The sequence below is a fragment of the Centroberyx gerrardi genome, chromosome 21 (assembly GCF_048128805.1).
Source record: "Centroberyx gerrardi isolate f3 chromosome 21, fCenGer3.hap1.cur.20231027, whole genome shotgun sequence".
NCBI lineage: Eukaryota > Metazoa > Chordata > Actinopteri > Beryciformes > Berycidae > Centroberyx > Centroberyx gerrardi.
The window spans coordinates 4523619-4533050 of NC_136017.1; the positions used below are offsets into that span (position 1 = coordinate 4523619).

The 9432-nt window shown below is 46.3% G+C and overlaps 1 protein-coding gene across 1 annotated transcript; it reads right to left on the reverse strand.

The window, feature by feature from the left end:
- Nucleotides 1-5017: 5017 nt before the first annotated feature.
- Nucleotides 5018-7402, reverse strand: LOC139918858 (frizzled-7-A-like). The gene has a single exon (XM_071908388.2). It carries the CDS (start codon nucleotides 6754-6756, stop codon nucleotides 5083-5085), a length of 1674 nt encoding a protein of 557 aa, XP_071764489.1. The 5' UTR covers nucleotides 6757-7402; the 3' UTR covers nucleotides 5018-5082.
- Between the last annotated feature and the right edge of the window lie 2030 nt (nucleotides 7403-9432).

Here is a 9432-nt window from a genome sequence, read left to right on the forward strand (position 1 = left end):
TGTGAATTTGTGGCCCCTTAAAAACTGTGGCTGCTCACCCTGGTTTCACAGCACAAGGACCACACATCACACCCTGTGGACTGAGAAATGCTTCATGACCAGCAGATGGCGGTCTAATCCTATCGATGAAACTGAAGGTGATTTGAAACCTCCAGCACATTGAGGTGATGTGTAGTGATAATCTATTGACTGTTAAAGCTCCTGAGTGTGACTGCACACCCTGAGAGAAAGGCCTGCAGCATGAATTCATATATTATCGTCTAGCCTACATAACCTGCTTTCTCTAAACACTGGGGGATAAAGTGAACGGTTTCTCTTTAACTTCTCTGATAAATGGATGTAGAAAAAGTGAAGTGTAAAGGGGTTTGTATGGGGGCAGCTGTGTGGCATCCTACCAAAAATAACTCAGTAACAGCAGGCAATAGCCTTGTTTCAATGGGAGGGTGTGAGACATCATGACCCACTTATTAGCGCACATAAAATTCAAGCACCTCTCCCACTTTTTTGGTCGTGGCGTGCAAGAAACGAATCAGTTTAAGAAATAGCAAACGCCAACTTGAATTTGGAGCGTTTCACTCCAAAACGCCATACATCCATGTTGGAAAAATGCTGCTACCTGATGTTCATTAGTCAATATTTCCAAAACGCCATCCTCAACAACATAATTGCTCTCTAAACAAAGGCTTTAAGATGACTCATAACATTAATAGTAACCCATAAAGCGCCTTCGTCTCATCCCGGCAATCATTTGGTCAAAGTAGGCATCAATTTGGATAAACGGTGGATATGAAACTCTTCAGGTTATTCAGTGGAAGTGGTGCAAAAAGTGAAAGTTCTTGCAAATGTCTTGCCTGGAAAAGCTGAACGTATACAACACAGGAAGAGGGAGGGGGGAGGGGGGGGGGGGGGGGGGGGTCGTTCGAAACATGCTTTACCGAGAGAATATTTATTTGGACAGAGTCTGATTTCACGGAGGCCCGAGGAGGGGAGGAGAGTCGGGAGTAAAACAGGGGAAGGGAAAGGAGGAGGACGGAGGGTGGCTGAAGGAAAGAGGGTGGAGGAGGAGGAGGAGGAGGAGGAGGGGGGGAGTCATTGACCAGTGACAGGATAGGGGAAACAGAGTGGGGGAGAGAGAGAGAGAGGGAGAGAGAGAGAGAGAGAGAGAGGGGTCAGGGCGGTAAACAGAGCCTCTGTCAGTCCCAAGGTCCCCGGGCCTGGGTTAAGCCTCTGCATGCAGGAGATCACATTTCCAAGACTGGGATACCTCACATTGGCAAAACATTACCAGATGTGGGCCAGCCAGGAGAGAGCGAGAGGGGGGAAGGGACTGAGAGAGAGAGAGAGAGAGAGAGAGAAAGAGAGACGGAGAGAGAGAGCTGCAGGGTAAATCAGAGTCAAATCCACAACCAACTGCACTGCGATGTTAGATTCTCAAACTGCTGTACATTTGTTTTGCTTGCTGGTTCTGGCTCTGGTCTGGTTTGGCTGTGCGGATGTGGGGAAGACCACTTCACTTCGTGCTGCGCTCCACCACAACACGCAAAGATAAAGCCTGCCGGTCCAGACCAGGCCTTAATAATGAATCACAGTGTCTGGAATTCACTTTTTGACTCACCTTTTTAACCGGACAAAATGATTAATAAACATTTTTTTATCTGAATATGTCACCCGGCCTGTTTTCACTGCTATTTCATGTGTAGAATCAGACACTGCGAGTTTATTTTAAACTTGCTCACTCCCTTATTCAATAGATTAAGTTTGTAATTCATCATGAAGTGCAACAGAACAGAAGAGGCGTTCAAGTTATTGATTTATCCACCAAAGACATATTTTACAGGCGTTTGGGGCTTGGCGGGTGTCGATTTCAGACGCTGGTCACATCCCTTCATCTTGGAAATGCTAAAATCTGACAACGGATACTGACCTTTAAACCTTTACATTTAAATCCAAAGGTTTTTGATGCACAGTGCCACAGCTTATACTTGATTTGTGGCAAAGACGGCTTTCAGAAACTAACTGTACGCAGGGTAGGACACTAACTTTTTCATCCACTGCCCTCATCGGCTAGTGGAAAAAAAAACCTCCACATGACGGTAATTTACACACCGAAATGTAGTGCAGACAAACTGAACCAGCGCTTGGCCAGTGGCCGGTGTGAATTTCCCACGTCTCAAAATTCACATTAGTTTGCAAGTTTTGTTTTAGGGTGTTTCGAGCAGGGCCGAGTTCACCGACCGCAACGCACCGAGTACAGGACGTACAGGACGGGACGGCTGGGAAACTGCCTGTATATCCATGTAACACAGCTGAGGGGGCTTAAGGTTTGAGGTTAATATGTAAAATAACAGCGTAGCATCACTCTTCTTCTACTTACTCAAAACACGGTGCTTTAACAGCAAATTCAATGATTTTTCAACATGAAATTCATCAAAATTAGACATCATAGAGGCCCCATTTTTTACTCATGATCTCATCAAGTCAGTAAATCCTGCTGAAATCTTTCATTTTAAACCTGCTGCTATATTAACACATATCTCCATCACAGGTTTTACCCTCAGGATGTGAAGTGTTCATCGTAGGACGGAGAGAGAGCCAGAGAGCGGAGGCATATTGATGAATTTGTGTGCCGCGCTATGCCATTTTCATAAAAAAAATTCAAGTATTCATGGTCATTCATTCATTTTAAAAAGCTTTTAGTTTGTTTTTTCTTGAATCCACGAACTTAAAAAGGATTTTCAAGGCCCATGGGAAGCCTATGAAAATACACAAAATACACACCTGGTTCTTATTTAATTTCTTAGCACTTCTCTATCATGCAGGATCATTTTAGGGACACAGGGACATTTACTACAGCTCTTAACCCCTTGCATTCCTTACTTCTGTTTACTACTTATTTATCAAGAAAATTTCATCTTATTCCCGCATCGTGCTCTGGAGGAAGAGCATGAGCGAAGATGTAAGCGGCGGGCCAGAATCTAGTTACAGCGGCAGGAAAGACTACAGGGAAAAAAAACTTTGACCCTCACGTTTGGAGAAACCCGGCTGTGAACCAGCGGAGTTAAGCGATGGGTTTAACTCGTAGCATGACACGGATTAGAGCCGGCTCCCACAGGTTAGAAATGTCCCCCACTTCCGCTCAATGGAGGCTTCTGTGTCCGGGCTAGACGGGCTTAAATAAATTAATGTAGGAAAGAACATCGGCCCTATGACTTCGGCCTGGGAGCCAGTTTCTAACAGAATAGCCTACATAAAGACCATCTCCTGTAATAAGACACTGAATTACACATTTTTCATTCGCACAATTACGTATTTTTGCCAATTTTGTGACTCAATTTGAACATTTTGGTCTGTGTTCAACATGTTTGCTGATACTAAACCAACTAAACCACCTTATTCTATAACTGAAGACTATTCTTGACATATATGATGACAAATTAGAGTCTACAACTGCATAAAATGAGTAGATTTACATGCGTCAGGACTGTACAGCAACATTTTTCCACTTTCTTTCGTGCAATTCCCAAACTTTCCCAGACCTGGAAACAGATCAAATTCGTTTTCCATACTTTTCCGGCCTGTAATAGCCCCTGTAGTAAGTTACACTTCTCCAGTTGCACGCACACACACACACACACACACACATAAGGCACAGAGAGAGGGTTGCCTTGTTACTCCCAACATTTTCTAGGGCCAGGACAAAAGGAGGAGGGCTTGAAAAAAAAAAAAAAAAAGAGAGCAGTCAGAAAAAAAAGGAATCAAATTTCAGCAGGAAAGTAGGGATCAGCCGTCTGGAGGCATTGCCGAGACAGAGCAAGCCTACTTTTACGCTGATACTCCCTTTTACCAGAAACCACTATGGTAATTTGCCAGAGTAAATATGTGTATCGGTGTTATATCCAAAATACAGGCTTACTGGCCAAGGGCACAGCTATGGAATCTGCAAACAAAGCACTGAGAGACAAACTGAAAATCTCTAAAAAGGCATTCAAACCAAAACCTCATGACATTGTCTCCATCGTCTACAATAGGTCAATGCCCTGGTTTCTACGTCGGGTTTCTCTCTGTGAATAGATTCTTAGGTTTGGAAGGCGTAGCTGTGACTAAGCATCAGATTTGACCAATGACACTCGAGAAGGCACGCATTTTAAAAACTGTAACATTTTATTCTGTAAAACTGTACAGGTACAAGCCGTGTAGCATCAAAAAAAAAAAAAAAAAAAAAAAACATTGTTTAAAACATGATTTTAAAATTCTCATAAATACATAAGTTCTTCTCAGAGAGTATATTTACAAAATATGTTGACCTATAAATGAGGCAGTTTTGCTTATTTCCTTACAGCTTCTACACAAGCGTGACGTAACCCTAATTGAGTTTTCTCAGCCAGCTCAGTCTGTGACATGTGATTGTTTTGGGATGCTCGCAGGGTGAGTCCGTGTCGAACCAAAGTCAGCAGCGAAAATAGCAAATACAGAATCATGAGGATGGAGAAAACACATTCCGAAACCTTTAACATGTCTTTCTAACGGATGAAAAGATGGAAAATGGGGGGTGGGGGGGAGAGAAACAGACATGAAATGGCACAGACACACAATGAGTTCATTTCTCAAGGGCTCATAATCCGGTTTCTCTCTTCAATTAGTGTACAAATATGAAAAATAAAACGGCTAAAAATGTGGACATATCATTTTGGGGGCGGAAAAAAACAGACATTGTCATTGTGACTGCAGATAAAATATAAAAATAGTCTTTTCGGATATGGCACAACGTGGTCCTCGAGGGTTCGTATGCATGTTTCAATAGTACCACTGAGTTCTTGCTCTTGTCTGAGGATTTGAAAGAGGATTCAGAGAAGCCACATGCCAGATTTCCATCCGTCCCCTTAGTGAACAAAAGGCTCAGTCAAAGGCTCATTGAGCCAGACGGGACATTCTCCACAAAACAACACGCTTTTTTTTTAAAGAGTCCAACGTCCAAGTATGTCCAAGTAAATGCTCGGGTTTTAAATCAAACCCCACTTCTGGTACTCCTTGGCTTTCGCCCCCCCCCAAACCCGGCCCTCCTCCCCGCCGGGTCTCGTAGTCCTACACCGTCGTTTCCCCCTGGTTGTTGTTGCTCAGTCTCTTGTAGAACCTGCGCCACGACTGCAGCGTCTTCCCCGACCAGATCCAGAAGCCGGACGTGATGCCCACGATCATGGTCATCAGGTACTTGATCATGAACACGGTGAAGTCCGGCGTCATCGGCGCGAAGTTGCCGGCGGGGCACGGCACGGCGAAGCGCTTGCACGTCTGCATGTGCCACGTCCGCTCCCACTGCTCGCGGAAGGCCTGCTCGTAGAAGTAGCAGGCGATGACGATGGTGGCCGGCACCGTGTACAGCACGCTGAACACGCCGATCCGCACCATCAGCTTCTCCAGCTTCTCCGTCTTGGTGCCGTCGTGCTTCATGATGGTGCGGATGCGGAACAGCGACACGAAGCCCGCCAGCAGGAAGGAGGTGCCGATGAAGAGGTAGACGAACAGCGGCGCCAGCACGAAGCCGCGCAGGGCGTCGACGTTGTAGATGCCCACGTAGCACACGCCGGTGAGCAGGTCGCCGTCCACCTGCCCCATGGCCAGGATGGTGATGGTCTTGACCGCCGGCACGGCCCAGGCCGCGAGGTGGAAGTACTGGGAGTTGGCCTCGATGGCCTCGTGGCCCCATTTCATCCCGGCGGACAGGAACCAGGTGAGCGACAGGATGACCCACCAGATGGAGCTGGCCATGCCGAAGAAGTAGAGGATCATGAACAGGATGGTGCAGCCTTCTTTCTTGGTGCCCTGGGCCACCGTCTTGTAGCCGTCCTCCTTGAACTTATCGATACACACCACTTTGTCCTCCAGCAGGAAGCCGGCGGTGTAGGCCACGGCCACCATGAAGTAACAGCCGGACAGGAAGATGATGGGTCTCTCTGGGTACCGGAACCGCCTCATGTCCACCAGGTACGTGAGCACCGTGAACAGGGTGCTCACGCAGCACAGGATGGACCAGATACCGACCCAGAGCTTGCCAAATTTCAGCTCCTCCTCGCGGAAATACATTAGTCCGTTGGGCTTGGAGACCTCGCAGGGAGCGCCGCAGTCCTTCACGCCCAAGAAGTGGTAGTTGAGGTAGGTGGGGACCTGGAGCTGTAGGGGGCAGGAGAAGGGCTGGGCCGGGCGCCCGATGAAGGGCGGCAAGGTCATGAGCTCGGGCAGGTTGGGGGTCGGGTCCGAGGTGGGGATGTCGGAGTCGGACGTGTTCTGACCCACGCAGATCTCTCCTGCCCCGTGGACGGGGAAGTTCTCACAGCGCAGCCTCTCGGGCCACTGGAAGCCAAATTTATTCATGAGCGCCTCACAGCCCTGCCTTGCCCTCTCACACAGCGACCGGCACGGCGGTATGGCCTGCTCCAGCACCGTGCAAACCGGCGCGTACATGGAGCACAGGAAGAACTTCAGGTCCATGGAGCACTGGACCTTCACCAGCGGGTAAAACTGGTGCACCTCCAGCCCCGCGTCCTCCTGGTTCGTGTGCCCCAGCAGGTTCGGCATGATGGTCTGGTTGTAGGCGATGTCCGTGCACAGGGGGATGGAGATGGGCTGACAAAAGCCGTGCTCCGGTATGGAAATGCCCTTCTCGCCGTGGTACTGGCTGGCGCACGGCTGGAAGAGGAGCGCAACCGCCAGCGCGCAGCCCGTTATCCAAACGCACCGCCAGGTTCTGCCTACCGCCATGATAGCAAGCCCGGAGAAGAAGGAAAAAAGTAGACTAGTTTACGGAGACTCGCGGCGGGTCTCCGGAGCGTAAATCGTTTACCGCCGACAGATTAAAAAAAAACCCAACTTAAGTCCTGCTCCTGGACGCGGTGCTGGCAGTGCGTTGTGCGTAAAAGAGCGTAAAAAACGGGCTGATTCAGGGACGCGTTTACTGCTGCATTCCTTATTATTCCACGGCAGTTTCCACAACTCTCCAAGAAAATGGTGGATTACAGGATTTATTCATACTCCAATCCACTCTTAGTCCGAGGCTAGTGAATTAAATCCTTTCTATTTCGCGGGTAAAAAACGAAAAACACAAAAGTTCCTAACTCTTGGGGAGTCCACTGACCTTAATTTGCGGATTTGTAAAGGCAGGAGGAGGCGACAGAAAGTAATTTCTTCCAAGAGTCCTCGTCAGCCTTCCACACCGCATGCAAAGAAATCCGCGTCTCCCAACAACTCCGCGGCACTTTTCCCTCGAGCGAAGTGTCCAAACGCGCGTGGTAAAAAGTTTTCTTTGTTAATACATTAGTCGGTGTTAGTTTAAAACGCGCTACCGCCGCTCCATTCGTTATTTTTCCCTCGGCGAGGTCTGCAGGAGTGAGGAGACTAATCAGAGTGACTCCACACACTCAACTCGGTCTGGGCCGGTTTCTAGGCGCCCCCCGCTATTCACCGCCTTGACTTCCATTGCAGGGGGTGCCTTGAAACTCCCCTCCCTCGCCCGCTCGTCCAATCGCGCGGTTTGTTTTCTCACCCATCCCGGCGCCGATTGGTCGGAGCGGGTGAAGGGGCGGGGCGTTGCGCAGGAGTTTGGCCACAACGCCACTGCCTTCAGAGTAACTTGCAATTTGGAAAGTAGTGTAACAGCAGAAGAGAAAAATCTGCTATAATATTCCAATAATATTCCTATAGGGGCTTTATATTGTGTTTGTAGCACTCAATAGTGAGTTTTTAGTGATCTTATTGCGCTTTATCTTCTGTAATATTCATATAAAATTTCTATAACATTCCTATATGGACCTATAATGTATCTAATGTACTTTATGGTATTTTTTATCTTCTATGGTATCACTATAATAATCCTTTAATATTTATATAACATTCCTATAGGGACTTATAGTGTATCTGTGGCACTCAATAGTAAGTTTTTAGTGACCTTAATGTGTTTTATGGTATTTTTTATCTTCTATGGTATCATTAACATGTAGTTTATAATTTTGCTGTGATATTTGTACAGTTCTAAAATGTATTATAGGATTTACTATAGATACCAGAGATGTAATGGAGGATAAAAACCCCTAAATTCAGCTAACTCAGTCGAGTTCACACACCTTTTTTCACTGTAAAAGATAAAAAAATGTCTGATTTTTGTTACCATACAGCATTATAAGTGTAAGGAAAATGTAAGTGGGTTATGCTTAATTGAAACCTATATCCACAGTCTGTTTTTCCATTTTTTTCTTACTTTGATCCTTCATTATGTAAATGTAACTTAGTCAATTTGTGTGTGTAGCTGACATGTTAAACCATACATATTAATACAACAGTATACTGTGGAAAAAATGTATATAGGCTGCACATTAGCGGTATTCACAGTCTTTTTTCTATTTTTCTTACTTTGAAACTTTATGACAAGAATGTAAGTTTGTCAATTAATCACAAAAGCCTACAGATTTAACAATACAGATCGACATAACATTCTCGATTGAAAAAAATACCCTCAAAGCTGCAGATTAGAGGCAACAATGAGAACGTTTTGGGGCCTAATGAAGTCATTTTTGATCCTGTGACCCCCGCGCTGCTGCGGGCCAAGAGCTTGTCCAGAGTTAAGGCCATATGCCAGGCCTGTGACAAACTGCGACAATAACGGCCATATTTATAGCATTGTGTAGTATGGAGAATGTAGGCCAGCCCCCGGTAAGTCACAGCCGTGGTATGTGGAGGCTGTCGGGGGAGCCAAGAACTCCATCCTACAAATGGGTTGAAACTCCTCAGCTGTTTGCCTTTGTGTGTGTGTCTGTGTGTGTGTGTGTGTGTGTGTGTGTGTGTGTGTGAGAGAGAGAGAGAGTATGTGTGAGGTTTTATGTGTGAGAGAGTGAGCGAGAAAGAGAATATGTATATGTGTGAGAGAGCAAGGAACAGAGATAGAGAGATGGAAGAATATGTGTGTGTGTGTGTGTGTGAGAGAGAGAGAGAGAGAAAGGAAGAGAGGAAGAGTGTGTGTGTGTGTGTGAGTGTGAGAGAGAGAGAGAGTATGCGTGAGTTTTGGTGTGTGAGAGACTGGAGAATATGTATGTATGAGTGTGTGTGTATAGGTAGATGAAGAGATAGAGAGTATGAGTGTGTGTGTGAGAGAGAGAGAGAGAGAGAGAGAGAGAGAGAGCGAGAGAAAAGTGTTTGTGCCTTGCTCTACCCAGTGACCTTATTCCCACAGCGGCCATTTTGAATTTACATCACACTCAGGGTGGGAAACTCTACCTGGAAGAGCAAGTCCAGCCCAGCTCTGCCCTGCTGTTGTGTACCAAGATCACTTCACAGATTCCCCACTGAAAAAAAACACAGAACAGAAATAACACAGAAAGAAATAAGAACGTAGGTGATACGATAGGAGATTTCCAAAAAATGTTAATTTTGAAAACATTTTAAGAT